This window comes from Ixodes scapularis, unplaced genomic scaffold (genome assembly GCF_016920785.2).
Source record: "Ixodes scapularis isolate PalLabHiFi unplaced genomic scaffold, ASM1692078v2 PGA_scaffold5__190_contigs__length_132052651, whole genome shotgun sequence".
In the NCBI taxonomy this organism is placed as follows: Eukaryota; Metazoa; Arthropoda; class Arachnida; order Ixodida; family Ixodidae; genus Ixodes; species Ixodes scapularis.
In genome coordinates, this window is record NW_024609880.1 from 125,323,208 (window position 1) to 125,350,048 (window position 26,841).

Genomic DNA, 26,841 nt, shown 5'->3' on the forward strand with positions numbered 1-26,841 from the left:
TGCGGGGTAGCAACACCAAACAAAAAGCAGTGTTATTTTGCGACTGCTGTGTGGTTGTGGTCGCTCGCAGCTCTATCAAATTTTGACTGGTTCACGGTGCACGCTCTCTTGCGCGTTCCGATTTTTCTCGACGCAGTCGTACAGCCCGGAAGAGCGAGTGGCAGCGTGATTAGTGGGCTGACCCGTTGCCCCGTGTTATGGCACCGAGCAGGAGCCGTGCCAGCGACGCTGAAGAGGCTGAAGAGCTCGTCAGCTGATCGGCAGCCTTGGACGTGAGGTGATTCCCGTCCAGCCTCGGGCTGCTATCCTAACATGTCGCGGGGCCCCTCGATACTTGGGCGGAGCACGAGATGCGTTCCGGCCTGCGGGGGGCCCCCCCGCACAGTGTGGCGCTGGAGAGGTGGCCCCCGTTCTCGACGGACAGCGCGTCCCCAGAGGACCATGGGCCAAAGGCGCGCGGTTTATTTATAGATCGTGATGCGGAGGGCCACTGTCGCCTGGGTTCGTTGCGACGTGCTGGCACGCGCGCGTTGTTGCTCCAGACGTCGCCTGGTTACCGCCGCGCTCGTGGGCTGCTGTACCCCAGGTCCCCGTGCAACAACGAACCCAGATCCACTTTTTGAGCGCCGAGACCCCCCGGGGACCTCCACTGGACAAACTAACGCTCGATGAGGCCGCGACGGGTTGTGGAGGGGTCGGCCCTTGTATTTGACACGTCGTGTTTAGGTGTTCTCATGATTAGGATCGCGAGCATCACGGGTCTTCTCACCTCCAGCAGCACTGGGTCGCACACTCCGCCTACACATTTGCTCGGGGGCACGGTCACACGGGGTTTTCACTGAGTCAGCTAGTGCACGCTGGAGGTTGATGGTTTCTCTGTGGGACTCGGTGTAGCCACAGTTAAAACAAGGAAGCAGCTCTCTGTCCTGCACAGCCGTTTAGCGAAAGCTCCTTTTCTGGCGGAGTTGCATATCGCATTGAAGATTGGCCTCCCCCCCCTGGTTGTGCTTGGCATTGCCCACCGGGCATACCACTTGCAGCTAATTGCTGGATGGCATACCCATTGAATTGGAGCAAAGGGCAGCAGTTGATCAAAGAATAAGGGCTCGAGGATCAGTCATTGGCGGCTTAGAGGCTCTTCACGTCTGATTTGGTTTAAGGTTTATACAGTGCCATGTTTGAATGTAGCTCAAAGCCATCACTGTGGAGACGGATGTGTGGAAATGCTGGAGTCCCTCGCTTGATGCTCACGCCACCACCTGCCGCTGTAACGCATCGTTTGGTTGCAACTCTGTTGTCCGTACCTATTTTAGCTGGGACTGACGATACATCCTTGATGCAACAAAAATATCCCCGCGATTGACATTGTTGCTCCTTTTTTTAGAGCAAGTAGTTATGGCAGGTTCTAACTACATTTGTGTGTACCCGCCTGAGAACAAGTAGCTAGACTCTGCGCACACCATGAGGTGTTGTGTCTCTGCAACATGCACAAAACTGTTAGATGCGATTGTTTTTTAGAATTTCATAGTGTCACCTCTCCGTTTTGCCTACGAGGCCCGCCCTTGCCCGAACGTCGGGGTTCGGAGGCCTGGCAGCCGTGTGGGCAGCGCACTCAGAAGTTACGCACATTCCAGCATTGGCGCAGGGTCATCCGCATAAAAGCAGCCGCCTCCGCGCTATATTCACATCTTCTTATTTGACTAACGCAGCAAATAGATTGTCGAGGCGGAATGTCGGGTCTTTTGGCAGCATGCGGTTCCCGTGGGAGTTAGGCCCTCCGTGTCTTTGGCGAGCATTCCCGCGCTCACCTGTGGGTCATGTGCAGAGCCATGGCCGGCCTGCAGACGGCGTACCGGGCCCTGCCGGCCTACGACCAGGAGGTGGACACCCCGCCTCAGGAGAGCAGCTTCCTCATCCACACAGTGCCGGACAGCTCCCGCAGTGAGTGGCCTCCCCACCACATCGTGGGGTCGGAGGTCTTCTGGGGTGGACCCCGTGCAAGGATATGTGTCCTCTAGTAGCCACCTCAAGTGTTGAAACGGTGCCGTCCTCTTCCAGGACCTTCTGGTCAGGGAAGAGGACCCGGGCAGATGTCCGCACTCAGTCTGTTGACGCTCTAAAGGCCCCTTATGGAGTGGCATGAGCCAGTAGTGCTTTGTATGGGCCACTTGTTTCTTTGTTGCAATCAAAACTGGAAGGAATTGAGAGAGGACAGCATTGAAGAACACATTCTTGTCTGCCGTTGTTGCGAGAAAGATACACTGCTTGACAAAATATCTGAAATAAACTGCTTAATTTTTGTGAGACATAGTTTTTTCACATCTCGCGACGTGAAAATATATGGCGCAAATATTACCTTATGGTAACGGATATATGGTACACCACTCTCAGATGCAAAATTTGATGCTTGCAAAATATTAAAAAAAAAAACACCCTTCGCAAAATTTATAAAATATTGAGGCTAGGAAAATAAAGTCGCTCGCAATATACCTACTACATTTTTAGTACCTTCATTAATATGGCAAAATATAATTTGAGCCACTAGATGGAACAAAAATTCTGGGAGGGGTCTACTGGACATGCTTTCGGATTGGATTCAAATGCTATGTGCTGGAAGCGACTACTAGGACGTGGGAATCACCCATATTGCTCGCAGCATTGAAAAGTGTCTCTTGTCCAGCAAGTCCAACCTGTCTGCAGCCGCCCTAGCATAGCCTGGCCTTCTTCTCCTGCCTCGGTAGGGGACTCCGATAAGGGCTGAAAGTTTGGGGCGCTCTCTGCTTTGGTTCTGGAGATTGCCCACTCTTGCAGAGTCTTTATGTGGGCGTCACAGTTAGACCAGAGTTAAATTCGTTAACATTGGTGAAAGAGAAGAGGAGAGGCTTGTTTTGACCGTGTCTCTTTTTAAACATTCTGTTAGTGGACTGTGCATGAAGCGCAAATGTGCTTGCAGTTAGCACACCTACTGTGGGTTTCAATCTAGGAATGGCTCGGGGTGAAACTGAGGATGGTTAATTGGGCTAGTTGGTTTTGCATCATGGTGTAATACGCCAAAACAAGGATGAAAACAAAGGGAGAACTGGACAGGACGTGGTGTAACTTTCAATTCAATGACACAATTTTAAAAATATAAAAGCAAGCACACTTGGCAGAACACAACGATATGGTCTAAAAACACACACCCCTAAAATTTAGCATCATTGGTCTTTCAAATAGTAGAATTCTTTATCAAACAAAGACAAAGAGGCTGCGCTACAAAACCAAAACGACCAGTGAAATTCAGGAAGGCTTCCTTGATTAGGTCCCACCACGACAATTTTTGTGTAGGCACACCCTTTTTGTCCTTGTCTGATAAAGAATTCTGCTATTTGAAGAACCAATGACGCTGGCATTTGAGGGGTATGTGTTTGTAGACCACATCGTTGTGTTCTGCCAAGTGTGCCTGCTTTTATTGTTTTTAAAAATATGTGATGGAAATAAACCATTCAGTTGAAAGTTACGCTGCGTCCTGTCCAGTTCTCCCTTCGTTTTCGCCCTTGTTGTTTTGGCGTATTACACCATGGCGAAACTGAGCTAGAGTCACTTAGGGGATTTTCATCAGCCTTGCAGCACCCTGATTTGATCGTGTGGCAACAAAAGCATTCGACAGAAAAAGCCGTCGTTCAGCACCCTTTACCCTGACTCAAAAGGCAGCTTGGGAGCGTCGCTTGAGGTCCTTGCTCCGCCACACTTTCACAAAGCTTTTTTAGAGGGAAGAGGCTATTGAACGCTTTAGACTAGTGTTTGTTGCAAACTGTAGCAGCCACTCCAGACCAATAGCAACCCACTTCGTATCGCGGAGTCGGTAGACAAAAATAAGCAATGCTTCAGCAGCGTAGGCAGGGGGGTTGTTTGGGGGGGGGGGGGGGGGGGGGGTTAAACCCCCCATTCCCTTACCCCAGAGTCATGACTTCTTTTTCTTCTTTTATTCATTAAAAAAAGACAAATATTGAATGACCACCAAATTAGTCCAGCCACCCAGGGGGTTGGAGACGGCTGTGTCCGTACCCGTGAATTGTACAGTACATTGACACTACTGCGCACAAAAATGGGACAAAGCCCAATGACCGACAGTTGTGCGTGGCGAACTGCGATGAAGTTGAGCTCCTTCTCTCTTTGCAGCACGATGGAACCACGTTGAAGACCTGGACTCCTTCTTCACAAGAATATCCTTTTTAGCGGTCTTCGGTGTTGCTGGTGTTTTTTTCGTGCACATTTCAGTTTTTTTTTATCTATGCTGGAGGTTCTCAAAAGGGCATTTGCAACTCCTTCGCTCGAAAAACTATTTCCAGCGAAGGAACAACATAAAACTGTTCTAGTTGATTGAGAAAAACTGTCTTCTTTGTCTGTGCCGGTTAAAGGCAGTCAATCCTAGAAGGCATTTATGTTTGGTTTCACTTCACTGCCATCCTGTGTGACCTCCACTTCAGTGCTATTTACTTTCCGCTAGATTTAGCGGGGATGGTCAAAGGTCAAGCGCAACGGCTCGCTGCACACCTTGCGGAAACTTGCTGGGCCAAAAACATGTCACGGCTTCATGTATTACTAGGGACAAGCTATTAATGAAATAGAAATGGGATGCTGTATGTTATATTTTTTTACATGCAAACAATACAAGACAAAAAAATGACTGAACATCTGCACTTGGTTATGTTTTGGGAAGGTCCAGACAGATCATGGAGCCTAAGAATTGGCATTTGGTTTTTAGGGTAGAGCTGTACAAATCAAGTTCCATAGGTTGGGAAACTTTTTAGGGGTGTGTGAATACTGTTTCAGATTGAATAGAGCAGCATCATTTGTAGCTGCAACACTGCAAAGGGAGCTGGCATTTTGTGGGCTTTTTAAGAACTCTGAAGGCTACGAGTGATATGGCGCTCTTCGATTCAGATAATTCTTGTCATGCCCCTAAAAATATTTTCATACAGAAAGGAGCACAGTCAGCGCTGTTTTCCTTCAGACATCTTGCGCGACTTTGAAGCAAAATGACGTGAACCTCTAAATCTATTTCACACCCTCCCAAATTGTCTTGGTACGTCAATATCCACTTGTCGAATCCAGGTGCTTCTTTCGGCCGTGATTTTGCGTCATCATTCTGTCATAAACTGGTGTTCTTTTATCTGATGATCTTGACGCAGCAACATTACCCCTGTCTAGTAAATGGGACACAAAGGGCAATGTATGCTTGTAAAGGTTGTACTAATGGTGTATCAACATTGGGAATTTGCAAGCATAATCGGCTACCCGAAGCATCCAGCAGGGCATACAGGTTATGTTTGCAGATAGGACAAAGGGTCACCGATGTCGGGGACTCAACGTTCTGAACGAGCCTCGGAGTGCTCGATGACAAAGCCTCCCTGCAATGCCAGGAATACGCTGGAAAATGTATTTCGATATTGAAATACAGATAGTGATTGAAAAATTGTATCGCAATACATGATTACAGAATGTATTTGTGAAATCCTGTCGCATCACGATAGCATTTCTGGAAGAAGTTTCACCGTTCTGGTTGTACCTTTGACCACTGGTGTGAGCAGCGTGTGGTGTGACCTTAACCCTGGCCTTACGTCTACCAGTACCACCAGAAGCATGGCCTCACCTGTATGGTGCTGTACGAGGTCCTGGAGCTGCTGTAAGTTCTCACTCGCCTGGGAATGCTTGCTGCCCTGGGCATTGGCCTCACCTGCCTTTGAGGCTGTCACCAGAAGGGAGGAGAGTCATGCTGGGAGGTTCAAAGGCTGTATCTAGATGTTCCTTCCATTAAAGGGATACTTCAACGAAATTTGAAATATTCCCGTCGTGTTCAAAAATACGTTGAATATGATCCACAATATCCGTAAATGGCAATCGCACGTTTGTATTTTGAGCCTGTTGGCTGTATTTTTAGTTATGAACAGCCCACTCTGGCAAGCGCTCGGAGAAGGCCCAGCGGAGACCACGTGACATCCAACGCAGTCGTGACGTAGGTCGTCTCAAGACGAGCAAAGCTACGGCGAGGCTGACGTCGAGAGGATGGCCTAGTCGTTCCAGCCACCGAAGCGGCTGCTTTTGTACAAATTTTGAGTGACGGGATAATCTTCTATAATCTTGTAGGGGGACAATAGCGACTTCTGCGATGCACAAAAGGCATTCTCGGGAAGAGGGGAGTTCCTCCTGCCCCTCTTCTCTCGTCGTGGCCGGAGGCGAGACAACCTCCGTCACTAGCTGCCAAGGTTGCTAGACGGGAATTACAAGCGAGGCGTTAGCGACATCCACCAGGTGCTCTTTGCTAATCGTTTAATTTGTTTTAAAATTCCTTTTCGTGACTTTTTTAACAAGATATTGGTATGTTCGATTTGATCGTGCTTTTTTGAACACATATAGACCAAAAAATGAGCGCCAAAATTTCGTTGTAGTATCCGTTTAAGGTTTTAAAGGCCTAGAAGCACTATCGTCTTTCAGGTTTCTAATGTCTTCCCGTGGCATTGTATCCTGTACATGAGCCGAGACTGAGTGCAGTAAGCAAAAACAAAGTGTGTGCCATGTCACAGGTTGGAGTTGGGGGGGGGGGGGGGTCTGTTTCCTTTTTTGAAAGGGTGCATTCCCATGACGGGTGACAAAAAACTGGAACCTGAAGGATGGCATTGCTACCATCCTTTATGCCCAAGATACGAAAGGAAACAAACTGATCTGGCTACAGTCAGGCTGCTGTCAAGCACACTCTGCTTGCGGTGGTGTCTTCTGCCCGTATTCCAAACATGGCCTTGCCCACCAGCATTTTGCTGCAACTTTGCATTCATGTTTGTGTCAGCTTGGAGGCAGGTAGCGTTTGGCGACGCTGCGAGTTTCCTTTCCTCGGGCCATAAATCCAGCTTGGTTGTAACAAAATGCAGCTGTTATCTTTTCTTTAAATTTGACATCTGTAGCGCTTCTTGGTTTGTCAGCTCCAGGAAGGTTTTGCATGAGCATTCATGGTACAATGAAGTATAATTTCTGGTCTCGATATTTGTTGCCCAACCTCACCAATGTGTAACGCATCCCTAGCATTGTATACATTCTTGTCATATCGAGTATATTCACGAGCAGTGGCGTATTGAGAGGGGAGGTCCGGATATCCTGACCCCCCTCCCAAATTCTGCATGTGTAAAAATTTAGGGTGTGGAAGTGGGGGGGGGGGGGGGTCTTAAATATGTGATACGCTGACCTACGCCTTACCCCCCCTCTGGAAATATGTGTCCGCCCCTGTTCAGGAGGCAATCGATCACACTCAGAAATCTGAGGCCCCAGCGATAAAAATTGTAAATAATAATCAGTCCCAGGCTCTTGGGAAGAGAGGATCTGCGGATAAAACAAGATTTTTGCTTTTTACAGCACTCTTGGCACCGGTGTTGTTCTTGGAGCTTCATAACTATGCATTTCTGACGTTCTTGCACTACGACATGTGCGAAGGTTTCTAAAAAAAACAGTCACAAAAAAGCGCAGCCCCATTACTGTGTCGTGGCGTCAGCATGGACAAACATGGTGGCACCCATGGAACAGAGCAGACACTGGTCTATATAATGTAAACTACCTGATTTTGGCGAGGACCTAACTTTTAAAATTTCGTGACTGAAAAAATAGTGTGCAAAAGTTATGACCCATGGTAACGAATACATAGCATATCGCTCCGTAGCACCAAAATCAGGTAGCCCCAAGATATTCCCGAAAGCCACACTTCACAAAAGATTGAGTGAGTGAAAATAATGCTGTTTACTGTAATCTGCATGTTGCAAAATTCCACTGTCTAGCGGAGGATATGCTGGCAGCAAAGCTGGTAACACTGCACTTGTCGGCAATGACTTCGCCAACAAATGTAATGCTTCCCTGCGTCCAGCAAATGTTAGGGAGGGCCACAACGTAGACCACTCGATGCAAAGTGTACTGGTTATCTACAGTGTAGGATAGGATTTTCATTTAGTTCCACAAAATATTTATTTTACGTAGCTTTCCGTACATGCCGCGCCACCGTACATGCTTTCTGATTCTAGCGAGATTGTCCCTCACCAACAAGTCTGAAACCAGATTTCGCAAATTCTCCGGCCAGTTGGAACTAGCCAAGTTTCGAGGCGTTTTTACAACCGGTGCCCCTAGATCGCCATTGCTTGGAGACGTGAAAGCCACCCTTGCGGCGTTGTGCAGGCAGTTCCTGTTTGTGGTGCTGTTCACGACGTACCTGGTGCAGTGCGTGGACTACCCCGTGCTCTTCAAGGACCGGCTGCCCGCCCACAACTCCACCAAGGTCACCCTGGGGGACGTCCTCGTGCCCCTGGGACGCTGCACTTCCAGGTGCGCCGCTCAGGGGGTTCCGCGTTAGACTGCCGCCTCGAGGGCCGGTCGGGGGGGGGGGGGTGCCTGCTGCTGCCAGGAGTTGGGATACTGTTATGATGGCCACACTCGCGTTTGTTCATACTTTTTGTCACAACTTCAGTGACCCAGAGATCTGACAGTGTAACTCTTCGGCTCTGTTGACTTCATTTCTTGCCCTTTCGGGACCAGCTTCGATGCATGGGTGGAGTAGGACTCTAAACTAGTGGTGCAAAACTATCGATACTATCCATATAGTTTTTCCGAAACTATCGATCGTTTCGAAAACTATTGATAGTGGACTATCGATAGTATTATCAACAGTTGGCTCTCGGTTCAATATTGATACTTTTGAACGTCAACTTTCAAGAAAACTTTGGAGTGTTACAAAAATGAAAGTGTGACCCAGAAAGGAGATGACGACGGATATGTACAGGCAGACAGTGCGGGGTTCTGGGAAAAACATGAAATCGAAGGAAACTAAACGTAAAGTTGCATTCTCAAATAATTCTCAGAACCTCTTTGTTCGAAAAAGATGCCACACTTATCTTTTCATCCGGGTAAAGTCGTGTCTTCATGCTTTCGCATTGGATCACCATTGCTCGCTACCGTGATATTCAAGCAGGGTTTCAGGTTTCTGCGACGCATAGTTCACTTATCAGGTATGACGAAGGGGATTTTGTATTGCTTATTGAGCTCTGCGTAGAAAAAACAAACTCCCACAAACAATCTAGAACGGCAAAAAAAAACTTGAACAACCTATGAAGAAAAAAGTTAATATTTCAGTATCAATATCTTTTATTTATAGTTTTTCGATAGTATACAATCATTAGTTTTTTGGTAGTTTATTGTCAATAGTTTCTAAAAAGGATTTCTACCATTTTACAATTGTTTTTTTTAGTAGGTTTGAGATTGTTCCCTTGTTCCAATAGAGATTGTTCCAATAGTTTCGTAATAGTCGACTATTGATGGTTTCACAATAGTCGACCGCTGCTAGTATAATATAGATAGTTTTACGATAGTCTACTATCAATTGTTTTTTTTTAATCTATAGTTAGATTTGGCTTCCACTATGTATAGTAATATGGATAGTTTTGCACCACTACTCTAAAGACACCAGTGGGAGATGCGTTCCTGTAGCGATGCCCCTCATGCATTGCCCCAGCCGTCGCGGAGTGTTGAAAATGATCCCGGCAGCAACCCTTGGAACAAGTCGGATGTTCTCGCTACAAGGCTACTGCATTGTTCCTGGGCTCTAGAAACATGTTTGTGTCCCGTGTTTGGCAGTCTATAGACCACAAGGCCTTTCGTCAATCCCAGATTGCACTGTGCAGGGAATTGTGGGGAAGTTCCAACATACACACGGGCCGGTTTGTACGCTCCGTGTACCCTGGATCCTGTCTCCTTATCATCCCGCTTTCTTTGCTTTTTGAAATCGCAAAAGGTAAACATACATGAGCCACTCCTTCTACACATGCATGCTCCTTCATGCGCTGTACATTGGATTGCCGTAGTGTGCCGAAGAGACAATAGGAGGTACCCTTTTATTTCGAGTATGGTTTATTGGGGAGCCGGCGAAACGCGGCCCCTAGGGTCTTCTCCCACGGCCCGCAAGAGCCCCAAATGCGGCACCCCAACGCCCCTTGGTATTGCAGGCTAAGTCCCTCGGTGGTCCTCTTCCTGGTGGTGGCCTTTGTGTTCTGGACCCTGCGTGCGGTCAAGGTGGCCTTCCAGCTGCTACAGTTCGTCGAGATCCGGGCCTTCTACCTCAACGCCCTGCACATCTCCTCGGTAGGTGGCTCGGCCGGGGGCACTGAACGCGCGGCGCCACGGGCTTTGTCGGGTGCACGTACGGCGAGAAATGGAGGGAGAGCACGCATGGACATCATAACGCCGAACTCCAGTCGGAATGATTTGTGGGTAGATGCACTCTTTGCGCGCGTTTGAACAGTGAGCAAAAACAAAAGGCAGCAAGCTTTGCATCTACCCACGAGTCATGTTCCGACATCCCCGCACGCTCCCATCTCTTGCTCTCCCCAAATTTGTACCGATATAGGTTGCCATGGACAATTCTTGTGCCGTAAAACCAGTCTTGTTTGGAAACATTTTTTGGTGCGTTAGCATTTATTGCCCCGATGCACGCAGCCGTCTTCGGCTTGAACTGGACCGGGCTGGTTTTGTAAGGCTGCAGCGCTGTTCCCGCCGTGCCCTTTCGCTCTGTTCATTTGCTCGTGATGTCCACTTTTCCTCTTACAAGCGGAAAAAAGTTTTCTTGCACGCTTCCAATGACGCAATGCAGGAGTTAATTTTAGTGGTCCATTCAACTGTGCAGGAAATTTGGTGAATGCATCAATATATTTACAAATAGAATCTCAGCATATGGATCTGACCACTGAAATCAAGGCTGGGTTGCAGTCTTTACTTAAATTAAAATGCAAAGATTTTGAGCTTGCATTTGTAAAAAGGGGAAGAGGATTTGGGAGGTGCAAGCCAGCCTAACTGAAGAGCGTCGAGTGTTTGTCGGCCTTCACTGGACCATCCTGTGAACACGTGTTCGAGAACTATCGGGAATTGAAATGGGTGTTTGGCATTTTGTGTTTTGCTAGGAACTAGATTTTCGGCCATAGTGAGTTGATATTTCTGCTGACCCATAATGTGCATCGTTAATGTTACCACAAACTGCAGGCCAACACCGGAGGCAAACGAAGCATTTGGGAAGTAAGCACTTTGGCCGAGTTACGTGTCACAACAAATAAAACTCGTTTTGGGGGGGGGGGGGGGGTTGGAAAGCGGCGGTGAGGGTTTTGTGTCGCGTGGGAAAGCATCAGAGTGGTTTCTGGTTCCCTGCATCCAGAACGACCTGGACAACATGACATGGCACGAGGTGCAGCGGCGACTGTTGGACGTGCAGAAGGACCAGCAGATGTGCATTCACAAGACGGAGCTCACCGAACTCGGTGAGGGGTCTGAGGCGAGCCGCCCTTCAGGAGCCCGGGGCTGGATTTGGTCCCACAAGTGCCGTTTGTCCTTTTGACGCAGAATGCTGCAGTCTTCTTTGTATTTTAGGCGTTTTCCAAGACCCAGTAATAGGCACTTTTTAAAAGTACATTCATCTAGTGGCTGTCAAAGCAGCTCCAATATTTCCCCAAGAATGACAGTTATAGAAAAACAAGGTGAGTTACTCCCCAAACCAGAGACAGCCGAGGATTGCTGTACTGGGACTGCTCGAGGACTCCATAAGGTGGTGGGCACGAGTCTTCTCGTTGGTTTCTCTTGCACAAGTGACGTGTGCCAAGAGAGATGTTTTGTTCTGAGAAAGTGCCAGATAGGAAGAATGTTGCCACAAATCACTGAGGGTGTCTCTTGTTGTGCACAGACATATACCATCGCATCCTGCGCTACAAGAACTACATGGTGGCCATGGTGAACAAGGAGGTACTGCCGTTGCGCTTCACCTTGCCCCTGCTGGGAGAAGTGTGAGTGACCCCTCTGCACCTCGGAAGAAAGGGAGGGGGGGTGTTCCTCTTGAGACGTCTCGGTTCTTGCCGTTCCATTGGAGCGTTGACGCTACGAAGCCTAAGTTAGCTCTTTTCCGACCAACTCTCTGAACCGGTCTGCTCTCTTCTCGTAGGATTTTCCTGACGCACGGCCTCAAGTTCAACCTGCAAGTCATCCTTTTCTGTAAGTCGTAGCACCCCCTCGCAAGTTCATAGGTTTTTATGTCCCTTTCTTCGGAGGGAACTGCTTTTAATGGAGGATCAATCTTTTTTTTAACTGGGGGGCGATTTTGAAAAGAGACGCAATGTCACGAGCAGATTCAACGTCACACATAGAGAATACACTGTTTTTCTGCCGAATAAAGAGGGCAGCATTTCCGTTAGAGTCTCATTTAATCCCAGAGCTCAACGGAGGCAAATTCTTCATTCGTGGGAACCTGGCAAGAGCCCGAGCACTTTTATTCTCGCTAAACTGGGACAATCGACCGACAGGATTAGTTTGATTTGATCCCACGCATATTTTGAGCTATTCTCGAGCACTTGGGTACATGGGAGCTCAGATATTAGTGCTTTTGGGTCCTCGACAACTCTGGATAGAGCTGTTTTTTTGCGTATGTTTTTGGGGCAGCATGTTTCCTTCCAACTGCCAGGCTGCGTGCCGCAACAGTCGGTGCCTATCTTAGGCAAGCGAAGGTGCTTGACTGTTTACTCGAGCAGGTAGAAACTCGCACATCTGAATTGTTTTCTCATATCAAATTGCATGGATTTGATACAGTCTACACACGAGGCAGTGGCTCCTGACAGGGTGTATCTATGAATAGGATAGGTTCAGAAAATTGCATCATTATCTCTCCCTCCAAGGTTGCAAAGGAGTCTTTGCGGGTTGGTCTGACTAGTGGTTTGTTGCGAGAGAATCTCGTGTGGGCTTGCCTGAAATTTGACAGCATCCCCAGACGCCCGACCCGATGTTTGTCGTTCCCTCGTCTGGTTTCAGGGGGACCGTGGGCTCCCTTCGAGAACAACTGGCACCTGAAGGAGGAGTACAAGCGGGGCACTCACCGGGAGACCCTGGCCAATGAGTGAGTACCCCGGTATTGCCTATTGTGGTGCACCCATTCTGTGTCGTCTCGCGGCAGCCCTGACGGCAGTGGTAGGATGCGAGAGAGGTGGCCCGTGACTTCAGCCAGTCACAGAGGTGGCGGCAGTTTCCTGAAATTATCCGTGAGAGGGTGCATCGCTCGGTGAAAGCAACCACCGTCGGTATTTGTGTACTCTCGAGTCCTGCGCAGTTGTCATCAAAAATTGAAGTTGCTTCTAATTCTTATTTAGACGGCGCAGTGAACCGAATCTTTTGCATCTTTGCCACCATTCTGCCTTCCGAAAGCGGTTTAGGGATTGTGCCGCTCATGCTTCCGCCTTCGTGTGCTTGTGTAGCAAATCTGGGGAGCGCGGTCGTGATGAAAATTTTAAGAAATCGTGCAGCGTCAGAGTTCTACGAACAATCAATGTGACGCATTTCAATAATTTGGAAGGCAGTCATCTGAGGATGCAAGCTTGACCCACCTCGGCGTTTGTGCCGAGGTAGTGCCGGACGGTGCATGCTGCACAGTTAACGCGGACGGAGTGGCCGCAAGAGAAAGAGCCCCCCTCGGGCGACGGAGAATGCGAGCCCCAGCCGTACGTTGCAGTTGACTAAGTCGGTCAAATACTGTGCTGTCGTCGTCTCCATGGGTGTAATAGTTGGGAAGTTAGCCACTAAGGGCACAATCTCCTCTCCAATACACGTTGATGCATGCAGCTAAAGGGACTGCCGACAAGCTGTCCTGAGCTTTTGGGGAAGTGTTCCTCGGTTTGGGACCTTTTTGCGGAGGGCGACGAAGTGACGTAGATGCCCCCCCTTGCAGGCTCTCCAAGCACATCCTCTGGGTGGGCCTGGCCAACCTTGTGTTCCTGCCAGTGATCCTGGTCTGGCAGGTGCTGTACTCCTTCTTCAGCTACGCAGACATCATCAAGCGAGAGCCGGGCTTCCTGGGCTCCCGCATGTGGTCCCTCTACGGCCGCCTCTACCTCCGACACTTCAACGAGCTGGACCACGAGCTCAACACCAGGCAGGGGCCGCTTCCCTTCCTCCCCGCTCATTTTGTCAAGAAGCTGCTTTGCGTTTGCCTGCATCGCTCAGGCGAGGTTTTGTTACGCACAATTGTTACAAAACTCGGGATACAGAGAGCAATGAAAATGGAGCTTAAAATATCAGCTTAGACTGGGCATGACGGTATTCATTTTATAATGAAGTCCAAGGTGCGAGAAAGATGCCGGCGGGCCGACCTCGATTACGCGACAAAGTCCCGTTAATGCCCGCATTATTTTGGTCGAGTATGGGAGCGCCTGTACAGTCCCGGATCCGCTATCTTGGCCTCGACACCCTAGCACACTCGTGGAAAATGCACCTCATTCAGGCAGCATTGCCCTCCATGTAAAATTGAACGCGACACGAAGGCCATTCTACAAAAAATTAATGCCAAACAGTCAATTTTTCATACTATTCCACCGATCGGACAAAACTATACTTGACACCCGTCGGTGTCGTACAGTCCATGTGAAGAACCAGCAGTTCTAAGCAAAAAGAGACGTCTGCAATGTTGGGCCTGTACCCCCGTGGCTGACCTCGATACGGGGACGGAGGTCAGGTGTACCCGAGAGCGCCAGCACGGCTGATGAGTTGTTGCCCCATTGGCAAGCGACTTTCCGCATAACGTGAGGCCAGTTAGAGCTCCGTTGGAAGTTGCATTGGCCATCCTTGTAGCTGGGCTTCGAGGCAATTCGGGCAAAATCTAGGTTGCTGGCAACCTGATTGAGGTGCACTTCTAGGAAAATTGGTTACTCCCTCACCGGCGGGAAGAGGCACATGGTGCATGTACCCTAAAGTTTATCCTGGCAATCACCCCCAATGCCCGGGGGATAGTTTCAGAAATGCATCAGCTTTTAAGACAATTTGTTTTTTTTTAATTTTTAGGCTAGGTGGCGCAAGCGACTATATAAATGGTACAGCCGTTAATATCTGTGCATCCATTCATTCAGTGAGCTGCTCGGTATATTCCAACATCACTGTCAGGGCAAAGACTCTCGAGGACATGCCGGACGAGCTCTTTCTGGCACCACACAGAAATGTGCTGCCACTCTGAGGCACGGCTGAAACGTGGGGTTTGTGTGCAGGTTGTGCCGGGGCTACAGGCCAGCCTCGCAGTACATGGGCATCTTCACCTCCCACCTGATGAACGTGCTTGCCAAGTGAGTAAAGACGTCTTTCTGGCCAGCAGCGCCGCCGGCAGGGGTTTGAAAACTAGGGGTGGCACCACGGGAATTGAGACCCATTGCTGGCCACCCGTAAACTAGCATTCACATGTGGCGAGTCTCGGTAGAATTTTTTATGTTCCTTACATATGTCCGCTACAACAGGGGCTTTGTCACGAGCGGTACTATCTGAGGCCAGATTCGTTAATTTGTCCAGTTATACAGTAAACCCTCGTTATAACGGGTTTAAGAAGTTTCTCATGCAAGAGAAAGCGTGCCCGTGACCCGAAGATGAAAGATCGCCAACGAAGTCAACGGGATGGAAAAAAATTCAATATACTAATCGGTAATTCTATAAAAGTGATAGAGCCATAAAGAACAGTGCCAGCAGCCTTCGTTGTGGACGGGAGCACTGAGGAACACTGACCTTATATTTAATCAAACAATGGTTATGAACAAGTGGCAGCTTTACTGAGTAAAAAAATAATTAATTAAGTTGTGTGTGCTGATAATTTCATCCGAGCATCAGTTCTCCTCGAACTGCTCCAGGGATCTCGAGAACACTGTCACCGCCGCTGCACTCCACTTTGTTCCGTAGGATGTTTCGTGTCTCCGCTGTTGTCGGCGTTTCCCGAAGTGCCTTTCTGATGTCGCTTCGTGTTTACCCTGGCCGCACACAAGGTCTACGATCACAGCATCCGTGGCAGGAGCAACAATGGAAACGTCCGCATCCACAAGCGCGAATGAATCAAAGTTTTCCTCGGTGATTTTGCCAACATGTTTTCACACATTCCTGTAGAGGTCGTTGCAGCTCTGAGAATCGTGCGCTGGCTCGGCAAGCATGCTCACAAGAGAAAATCTGACACGCGCAAAGCAGTTGGTGATCTTTCACCTTCGGGTCGAGAGCGCGCTTTTTCTTGCATGAGAAACTTGTCGAACCCGTCCAGTATGCCTCGCTTGTTCTGTGAAATGGTGGACAGTGTCGAACAGCCGATGCCGGAATGTCGAATTCTTTGGCGACACCTCGGCCTTTGTAAGAAGCGTGGTCGGCTGCCGATATACTTTGGATAATTCTGTTCAAAATGCATGCATTTCGGTCGTGAGTATGTTGAACTTGGATAAAAGTGATAATTCGAAAAAAGTGATTTTGTTATAACGAGAGATTACCTACTGTACTTCTGGGACGTGGCCGGAGGTGCTTGTAGTGCGGTCTGTTGCGCAGGCCCCTTGGAGAGTGGTGAATGTTGCATGGTTCTCAGATTGTGCACCTATCGCACATCATCTTCTGCAGGAACGCGGCATTCTTCGCGGGCTCCATCCTGGCGGTGCTGTTGGCGCTCACGGTGTACGACGAGGATGTACTCACCGTCGAGCACGTGCTGAGCATCATCACGGTGCTGGGCATGATCGTCGCCGTGTGCCGCGCCATCATCCCGGACGAGGTTTGCTTCCCCTCCTCTCGGTCCTTCTAACTCGAGCTCTGCGACGGAAGCAGCTCGGCCGTCTTTTTTCTTTGGCATCTCTCTCGGTCTTTGTGTCTAGGAATTAGTCACTTCCATCTTACTTCCCCTCGTGGCGGCTTATGGTTGCCACGAGAAAATCCCGCGACGCCACTCGTGGTGTGTGCCGCTGCTCATGCGCCCGATTTTGCAATGTGTGCTCTGACCCCTTTGCGGGGCCTTGTAGGGGCTGAGAAATACTGCCTCTAATCGGTCCCAGGTGTCAGGTCAAACAACCTGAACCCCTCCACGGGACCTCGTAGCTCGCTGCATCTTCGACCGAGGAGCCAGGAGAGAACGAACATTCGGATTGAAATTTGAACTAAAGCATGAGAACTCTGGGTTCATTTCCATGGGGAAAGAAAGTTCCCGAAGCGGCCGGCCGACCGGTTTGCCGATTTTGGTGCCTTCTTCTCGCAGCACCTGGTGTGGTGCCCCGAGCGCCTGATGACCAACATCCTGGCCCAAGTGCACTACATGCCGGACCACTGGAAGGGCCAGTGCCACACCTACGCTGTCAGGGACGAGTTTGCACACCTGTTCCAGTACAAGGCGGTATGTGGCGCTCCTCCTCTCCTCTTGGAACTGGCCAGCAAGGGTTCGGTTGAGGAATGTTTGACCACGTGCGACAACTACCGTTACTGTGGTGCCTGAAGAGCACCTTTACTGCATCCTGATTTGTAGCCAGTCGACTTTTGCCTGACGACATCGTGGAAGGGTCGCGCCGCGACCCTGGCACTGCTCGGAGGGGGCAAATGCCCGTTTGGCCGTTCTTTGGCTTGACGGTCTAGGAGAGCTTAGGCAGCTGGGTTTGGGATGCTGCGACGACGACGACACTTGCGTCTGTGCATCTTTTTACATGACAGAGCCGGATTGTGACGCAGTTTTTTTGGTACTTTGGGACCTCTTTGAACGCGTGGGCAGCATGGGGCCGTAAACGTGCTGGTCAGAGACGCATTCCAGGCACCCTACCGTTACGAAGGCCGGTAGGAAGAGGGTTGCTCACCCTTTTTTTGGTGGACCGGACACAACAGGAGGTTTTTGCTGGTGCAGGTGCACCTGCTGGAGGAGCTGCTGAGTCCCCTGGTGACCCCCTTGGTGCTGTGCTGCGTGCTGCGCCACCGCGCCCCCGAGATCGTCGACTTCCTGCGCAACTTCACCGTGGAGGTGGTCGGGGTCGGGGACGTCTGCTCCTTCGCCCAGATGGACATCCGCAGGCACGGCTGCCCGCAGGTGGGATTCCGGCCACGTGCGCTTCGTTCCTCTGCCCCCGAGGACGACCTACGGTCGGTTACGAAAGCGGGTGCAACACTTACGTTCCGCTAAACGTCGAGGAAGCGTTGACTCGAAAAAGAGAGGCCCACTGCGTGCCTGTCGAAAGTTGCGCCGCATGGTGTCCCGAGTCCAAAAGTTGCCTCTGACAAAAAAGCTATTGTAAATAGTCAACCTGCTTTGTTTGTTGGTGCCCCGTTTTTCCCCCTTAGCTTTTGTTTGTTGGGTGAAGGTAGTGGAGAAGCCTCACGTGGCAAAAGAGAAACGCAGCAAACCCTTTTTGTTTTGTTTGGTGTCTGCAGAATTGGAAGATCTGGAGTGACGACTGGAACTGCAGGTTTTAGGGGCCATCTAGATTCCTGGAACCAGATTTGAGAACTCGCTCTGTACGATTCTTGGGGATACTGGTTTGCATCGTTCGTGCAACGAAAGCATTTCCCTATTTCTGACTTATCCCGAAACGGCGTGCAAATGGCTACTTGCGCAACGCCGTTGGCGAGATTGGAGCAGAAATGTGCTCACCCCACGGTTCCGCTTTGAACAGGAAAGGACAAAGTGCCAAGCTCACTGCGTCACTCTAGTGCCAGAGCTATTTGTGGGAACTGCAACAGGTGCCTGAGGCGTGGCTCTCCGCTTCCCTGGTTGCAGTGGACGGCCCCGGACGCCGTGCAGGAGGCCGGAGACGCCAGCCCGCAGCAGCAGGCCCAGCACGGCAAGACGGAGCTGTCACTCATGCACTTCACCGTGCGTTTTCTCCTTTGCCCTTTTTGCGCTAGTTTGCTATCCTCATTTTAATCTCCTCTTCACTCGCAATTCTCGCGGGTATTTTTCTGAAAAGGAGCTCCAGAAAAGGATCAAACGCACCTCTCTCTAACGAGCTCCGTCGAAAGTGGCTCGTCAAATAGCCGCAATCTTTTCTTCCTCGGTGGGGGAACAAACTCTTCAAGGTGGTCGAGGTGGTGTGCAGTCGAAATTTCACTCGGACGTCTGACACTGGGAATCGCCCCTGTACACCATACTTTAATGTCGACGTTTCCTCTCGGCACTGGTTCTCCGATTCGAATGTGCAGAGTATCCCGTGCTGAGACGAAACCTTCCCAACTTGCATTTCGGGCTTATGGAGACCTGCGAATATTCCTATCTTGGATTACTTTGTGGATTGTGCATGCCATTCGATTCGTAGCACACTTTTACCGTACAAACTATCGAAGTTTTTTGAATATTCTAAAATTATGAATAATGCCTTCGGACTTTCCTGACTTTTCTCGTCAAACTTTGTTCTTTGGTTCATTCAACCAATCCTCCTTGGTTCGTTCAACCAATACTCTTTGGTTCGATTATGATCGACCATCGATTTTGAATGACAGTGCTTGAAAAAGTTTGTCACCTATATTTGCGTGAGGAAGGTGGTCATTGCTTTGCTCGCCATTTTATATATGTTTTACCCAAATTGTCTTATCAGAGACTTTCTTTTTATTAAACGCAAGTACATGCAAAAGGTTTCTCGCGCAATAAAACAGTTTCTTGTCACGTGTATGTTAATGTGAATAAAGTTCAAACTGTTATTTATAAAAGTATGCATGCTCAATGGACATTACAAGCACAATACTTGCATTTGAAAATATAGGGTGTCTGAAATGCCGAGGCTCTATCTAGTATGGGCAGTACAAGTCGGCGCCTGCACGTACCAATCTACTCTTCTCATCAAAGGTGTATTTCACGGGATGGTTTTACCTCGTAAAATTACCAGGCGTAGCTCCCTTTCTCTAAGAACTTGGGCCAAGAAACTTGCCAGGGTCAACGGCAGACGGCGACGCAGACGGCCGAGTCGAGTGGCGGTCGTCTGCATCGCCGTCCGTCATTGAACCTGGCAAGATTTTTGGCCCTATCTTGTACAGAAAGGGAGCTACGCTTCGTACTTTTACGGCATGAAACCAACCTGTGAAATACACCTTTGACAAAAAGTTTAGATTGCTACTTGCAGGTGCCAATTTGTACGGCCCATTTTAGATAGAGCCTCAGCATTTCAGAGACCCATATTTGTATTGGATTTGTGACGAAATATTTTATATTGGCGCGTTCGTAAAATTTAACTCGGCCGTCCGTACCTTGTGGAACCGAATTCGATCGGAGTGCGTGTGACGAGTGGAGTGGTGGGAGAGGGGAGGCAGGAAGATGCCAGAGTGCTGACCGTGGCGCCTCCTGCAGCTGACCAACCCTAACTGGGTGCCCCCCGGGGAGTCTACGGCCTTCCTCAGCCAGCTCAAGGAGCAGGGTGAGTCCCTCGCCTCTGCGAGTCGTCCCCGGAGACGACGTATCGGCTACCCGAGATAAATTGAAAGGGTACCGCGGCTCGCACGTGCTGGCTACAGCAGGTATGGGAAGGTAAAAAATAGGTTTGTTTTAGCGTACCATATTGCAATCGTGACTGCTGGCGCCAAGAACCCGAGCATGCGCACTTCCCTCGCAGTGAGGAGAGTCTAACGGAAGATTTAAAATAGGCTTAATTTTACGCGAAGGGGACTGTACAGTTTGATTGATAAGTTTCTCGGAATGCGACCCGAGTTTGCGTCGTCTAGCCCAGGTGGTGTAGGGGCTTCGACGTTTTGCCCCAAGTGGCTCACAGCGACTCGAGCCCCTCTGCGGTAAAGTAACGTGTGGGGTGGATTTGCGCTTTTGGCTGGACCTCGGGTATCGGTGCGATGCGCCTTGCTTGGGCGGCTGGGAGTGCCAAGGGGCTGCTTTCCCTGCAGTGAACAAGGACGCTGCCCGGCTGCCCACCTTCCGGGAGGACAACCCGCTCTACTACTCCCTCAACTCCCTGTCGTCCCTCGGCGTAGGGGTGAGGCAATCCCTTTAATGCGTCCAGTTTGTCTTTGACCGTCTTTCTTCCCCCCAATGGAACTCGTTGCATTGGAACATTGATGTCCGTGCCTGGCACCCTGGGGGAGTCCCACCCTCGCACAACATTAAGCACTTTCCCCGCTTGGGATTAGTTTAGAGAGACACTCAACTAAATGAAAGTTTTTATTCAAGCGCCTAATAGAACACATAGGCCACAAAATTAAAGTTTTCACAGAAAAAAGAAATATTTTGTGCAATACAGTGAAACCCGTTTAGAACGAACCCACGTACCGCTAATTATTGTCGATATCAAACTCACAAAAGAAATTTTAATAAAAATGCATGTAAAGAGTACTTAGTATAACAAACAACCTATTGGCTATATTGAACTTTTTCCCCCCCGGGAAGGCTTCCAAAAATGCGCAAATATTCGTCTTCTAGCCTGTCACTTTCACAAAAAAAAGTAGGAAAGAAAGAAAATTCTAAAGGCTCAAGTTGCGAACAAAATTGAGCGAAGAGAAGGGAATCGGAAGGGGGAGAAAGCTAAAAAATACTCTGCACGCACGCACAACAAAAAAAAGCTTTTCATCACATAACTATTACCCACAAAAAGAAGCGATTCAGAAGGGGAGATAAGCTAAAGACACAAACTCTGCACGTAAAAAAAAAAAAGAAAAAATCTTTTTAGCGCGTTGTTACAAGGGGGAAGCGAAAAGATGAGGAAGAAAAAAGAAGTTCTCGCCTTAACAACGAACGCATCGTGGAAGTTCATTATAAATAGTTTTTGCTATATCGAATTACTTGCCATATCGAACTGATCGTGGCGTTTCCTGCTGTTCGTTATAAACAAGTTTAACTGTATATTTAAACTGCGCGACTCTTTTGAGCATCGCAATGTGGTTCTATATAATTCTATAGTGAAAAACCCGAGACTGGGAATAGACAGAAAAGCGGACGAGCACACACACACTGTGTGAAATAGAGTTACGAAGCTAGTTCCCCAGCTAGCCCGCATTTTTTCACCTCAATAGCACTATACTATAATGCTTCTGTTTGCCGACTCTGTGCGAAAGGACAAGCTCGTTTTGGGATTGCTCGAAAGGAGTGTGGAGTGCAGGTGCCCTGACTGGACGCTTTCCCACGCAGTACTCTAGTCTGGCGGCGAGCATCCTGCGGCCGCCCGGAGACGCTCTGTCGCACAGCCAGGCCGGGGGTCTTGCTGCGGAGCCCGTGCGGGGCGGCCTCTCGCACACTGAGGGGCCCCTGGGGGTCCTGCCCAGCCAGGGGGGGCTGCTGGCCAGGTGAGGGCCTCCTTCCTTTCCGGCCACTTGTCGAGGGAACACAGCTGAGAATTCTAAACGGTAGAACGCCATCTTCGAGCATGCAGCTCCTTGACCAGCTCGAAAACGACATCTGGACACTCACTCTATCTGCCACCGAGCATTTTTTTCTCACTTGTCCGGGGATATTTTTATTTGTTGCTCGGTGCAGCCGGATGCATTGTTCTCTATAAACTGGGGGTATGATCCCTGTCACACGCTCGAGATGTTTGCGACATTCCGGATGATGTATTACGTTTTTAAGTACCGCATTCACGAAGTATGTTTCTAAACTGTTTGATTCCTTCCGCCTCTCGCGCCCTGTGGCATGGAGGATGCGAGGCCAGGCCTCGACTGCAGTTTGACTAGGATTCGAGCCAAGCGAGTGGTGGAGGGGGGGGGACACGCTGGAGGTGACAGTCTTGAAGCGATTATTCCCGAAATAGCTGCACTCCCAAAGGAAAAAGTCTACCGCTTGTAGGTCACTTTCCTCGCTCGCTCGTACGTTCGCTTCAACGGTTTCGAAAGCGCAGCCGAAGCAGAGGACGCAAGAGACCGCTTCCTCTCGCGCCACGAGACCAAAGGGTTCGTCAGTCGGCTCGTGGCATGGAGGCTCTCCTTATGGCACCGTATATGGCAGCTTTAGCTGTCAGGGCAGCGACACGACACAAAAAAGGCTTAGATGCACAAATCAACGTTACAAGCACCAATAGCAATCTCTTTTTTTTGGGCCCGAAGATTACCATGGTACCCAAGCCGCTAGAGGCACCTGGGACAATTAGCTGACGACTGCAAAGTTTTTATCCGCACGTAAGTTTCGAGTGCCTCACTCACCGTATGTTCAACTCGCGCAGAGATGCGCACTGACAATTTGAACTTTGTGCTACTCAAGAAGCGAAAGAAGCAGGCAACAAATACAGTCTAAGCTCGTTATAACAGACCTTGATTTTGACCAAGATTTCGATTTGTTGTAAAAAGAGTATGTAGTATGCAGATATGGAGGTTGAGTCAATGTTATGCTGAGGAAAACCAACCGAACTTCACAAATTGGTATGTTAGTGTATCCAAATCTCTGTTGTAAACAGGTCTGTTGTAATGAGCTTAGACTGTACATGGGCGGCGCTCCGAAATATTCGAACGCTTCTTGGGCAATTGTCCTTCTTTTCGGCTTTGTCGGTTGCTGTGGTAACTGAGCCAGCCAGGCCGGTTGCTGTGGTACTGCGCTAGACCAATCGTGGCGAGAGGTGGCACGGGGAAAAGCGCTATTCGGACAGCTGCCACATACAGTGGCTGTAAGGTGTCCTGGTACTCGCAGCCTTCACGCCCTGAACGACCCGTGCGGTGCCCCGGGGTCCAACGGGGAGGCCTCCCTGGAGTCGACCGTAACCCACATGAGCTTCAGCACCCTGTACATGCACGAGGTAAGCCTGCCGCCCCGGTCCGACGGGGTCTGAGCCTTGCTCCGACATGTTTCAGCTGCACCAGCGGCAGCTAAAGCGGTCCGCCTGCCCGGAGGAGGCCCAGTCGCGCCTGGTGTGGCAGCAGCGACCGCCGGGGGACCTGCCCCACATCCCGGAGTCTCCCCAGGAGGGGGACGAGGGGCGCCCGCTCCTCCCCCCCACCACCGGTCCCTGGTCAGTCACCGCTCGTCCCGCACTCCTTTCGAGCCTTCGGCCGCGGGTCTAGCCGAGTCGTCCGGAGGTCGGCAAGTTCGGCTCGTGTTAAGTGACGGGCAACGCAAAATCTCGACATCTAGCGGCATTAAAATCTCCCAAACGCGAAAAAGATTTTGATAATGGCCCAGAAGTGATAGCCACTCCTAAGGATGTCTTTTCGTGACCCCAACTGCGTTCTAGAAGGCTGCGTGATTTTCGAGCTGTTCTTTCCAACTCTGCAGGTTGATTTCCCAAATTGAGCATCCGCCTTTTCGAGGTATGCTCTTCCTTGTGGATTTGAAGTGTCCCTTTCTGTGAACTACCCCCCCGGAGTGAACGGTGCAGCCATTTCTAGGCATCGACACTATTTGCACCGTTTGGGTCACTTCAAAAACTTTAAAAATCATTTTGAAAATCTTTTGTCTTCATGCTATTTGAACGCTAAACTTCCAGGGTCAGGAGCACAGGAGCCAGCATGCATAACCGTTAAATGAAGTCACGCTCCTAACGCAGCTATAAAAATAGCGTTATACCAGGGTTACCTCTCGGTAACCTATAATTATGGGGCATTTGACAGACACCATGTTTTTCCCACCATGCCACACACACTGCGGCTCGCTCCACCAAAATGTAGCGCTCGCAGGTGGATTAAAATATTACATTATTAGTGGAGAATGCGGGAGAAAGAAAGACATTCCCTACGAGTAAGATTCCATGTTTTTGGAGTTTATATCTCGTGAAATTCGGAGGAAGCTTTCGGAGTTTACTTTTTCGCTGAAAATTCGGGGTTTATCGAAGTTTTTTTTTTTTTTTTAGATCCACAATTTTCCAAAGTTCTGAATTTATCTTAGGGCAATCCCAATTTTAGAACATTCAACAACTAGGTAAATAAATTCCGCGCACCATGACCCGTTGTCCTGAGGGAACCCTGATGAGCTAAAAGGCAAACCCTTTTTGTCAGTGCTACGATATTTAAAAGGAGACTATATTGACATCTATTCAGGACCACAAACCCTGTGTTCTTGTAAAATATATTCATCAAACACCTTTTTTTTTTTGTGACATACTTAAAGTTTTGAGTTATTTCGATAAATCCAAATTGACGGAAAATTCACTGGCAAGTGCTGTTCGGATTTTTTTCGGATTTGTCCGGAAACACTGTACCCTACCTACGAGATAACGGTGCTGTTTCTCTACAATCTCCGGTGTCTGCACCATGGAGTTAATAGGAAATGGCGGGACATAGAGGCACACATCGATGGGCCCCTATCGCTGGTGTCAACTTCACAAAACAGCAACAATCACCACCCGTAAGGTCTGTGCCTAATTTTTTTCTAGCTTACATGGCAGAAAAACACTGGCATCACTCATTTCAAAATAAATATGACAAGCACTCGAACAACTTCGACTCGCTGCTGCAAGACAAATACGAATAACCTTCGTCCGCTTTTACAGCGGAGCTGTTAAGGATAGGTTCCATAGGATCGTGTCTGTGTATGCCAACACAAACCTACCTGGACAGCTACCGCCATCTATAAGTGACGGCAGCAAGCACACAAGCAGTATGGTTTCCATCGATGCTCCTAGATGGCGGCAACCTTTCCAGCTATAATAGAAGAATGAATAGTTGGGCGCGTTCGTGGGAATTCATCGTAGCAAACAGCGCGAAAAACAGACGACGACGAAGAATCGGGCGTGTGCTTGTTGCGGCAGTGTATCGAGTACAGCTCCGCTGGTCTTCCTTCTTCACGAGAGTGGAAAGGCTTACGTTTCTTTTTCCACTTTTCTGTCGCTCTCTTTCTCTTTTTTTTTTGCAACCTTTGACGTTGGCACTTGCGATTTGGTGCGTTCTGATCCTTTCTTTATCCCCGTTTCCAGACAGACAACAGTGCAGCTGTAACGGAACTCCGGAGCGAGTGTAGGGCCTCCGAGGGCGGCTTCCAGGCGAGGGTGACCGCCAGCGACCAGGCCGTCCTCCGGGGCGTCCTCTGGTGCGTGCTGCTGGGAAGCGGACCTCGACCGCTCTCGGGGCTGCCACGTGCTCAGGGACGACCAGCTGCCCTCAACGGTTCGACCGACGGGTGCCGCGGCTCGTCCGGTGGGGCCGTCGTGTCACACCGGGCAACTTCTTAATTTTAACTGGATGGTGCTAATATCATTTGAAGACTGTACAATATGACTGCGGCGAGGAGGCCCGTCAGGACACACGTGAGACTGTGCCTCCGAGCCTGCTGCGCGGCGAGACGTCGTGGACGGTCGGGAGTGCGAGGCGTCTCTCCCGCGACCACTGCGAGACATTGCGCCCGTTCCGGGGCTAAATTTCTAGACGACCTGTTTTATTGACACATTCGGGCACATGAAAGTGCCGTCGACAAAACCCGAGTTGCAACATCACGCTCGGGGAGAGCTGGCTGCGTCTGCAACGGACTCGACGCTGCATCCAACGGAAAGACGCAAGAGCCACGTCTTAACGTGCAGGACGGGTTCCGTGATGCGTGGATGATGCTACCGAACCAAAGAGCGGTATTCCTCGGGTTCAGACCTCGCTCGTCGCATCCATGTGCAATGTCTAGAAAGGTTTTAATTTTGCTTCCGTCGCGCCTGTACCTGGACAGGGGCAAGCGCGAGCTTCTTTCTCTAGGCTTTCTTTATGCGGATACCAGGATTAAGCTGTCCCTGCAGTGGTGTAGCTAGGCCATCCGGCACTCGGGTCGCTTATGTCTTTCGTAGCTCCCCTTCCCCTCTTCAAGATCGCAACCAACCAACGAAGAGGGGGGGGACTAGGAAAGACAAGCAACTCGGTGCCGGATGGCCTAGCTATGCCCCGTCATCCCCCCCTCCCCCACGTGACTGGGATGTTTTGCACCCATGAAAACCCCCGCCCCCACTCTCCCCGTTGCTACGCCACTGCGTCCCTGTGCACTCCTGGGTGGGCGGAAACTGTTCGGGAGTGCGTGCTTTTATATCCACATTCCTTTCTCCCCATGTATTATACTATTATTGTCTGCGTGCGAATGATGCTGAAAGTAAGTTAAGACAGTGTTGTTGGAAGCGTGATGCCAAGCGGCTTTGCCGAAAATAAATGCTGAAAGCTATCTTCTGCCTA

General features: G+C 49.7%; 1 protein-coding gene across 2 annotated transcripts; it reads left to right on the forward strand.

Moving 5' to 3' along the window:
* The first annotated feature begins 17 nt into the window (after window positions 1-17).
* Window positions 18-26,841, forward strand: LOC115332709 (autophagy-related protein 9A). 2 transcript variants are annotated; one of them, XM_029995125.4, is made up of 22 exons: window positions 18-277; window positions 1,826-1,941; window positions 4,162-4,205; window positions 5,604-5,668; window positions 8,194-8,340; window positions 10,014-10,149; window positions 11,213-11,315; window positions 11,735-11,834; window positions 11,990-12,039; window positions 12,850-12,934; window positions 13,760-13,963; window positions 15,069-15,143; window positions 16,438-16,588; window positions 17,066-17,200; window positions 17,699-17,878; window positions 18,566-18,661; window positions 20,126-20,192; window positions 20,671-20,759; window positions 21,908-22,062; window positions 23,396-23,501; window positions 23,557-23,714; window positions 25,614-26,841. In XM_029995125.4, coding segments are annotated over exons 2-22 (2,259 nt in total). In that variant the 5' UTR covers window positions 18-277; window positions 1,826-1,829; the 3' UTR covers window positions 25,615-26,841. The 2 variants fall into 2 exon arrangements, with proteins under 2 accessions (XP_029850985.2, XP_029850986.2); XM_029995126.4 differs by having other exon boundaries at window positions 33-272.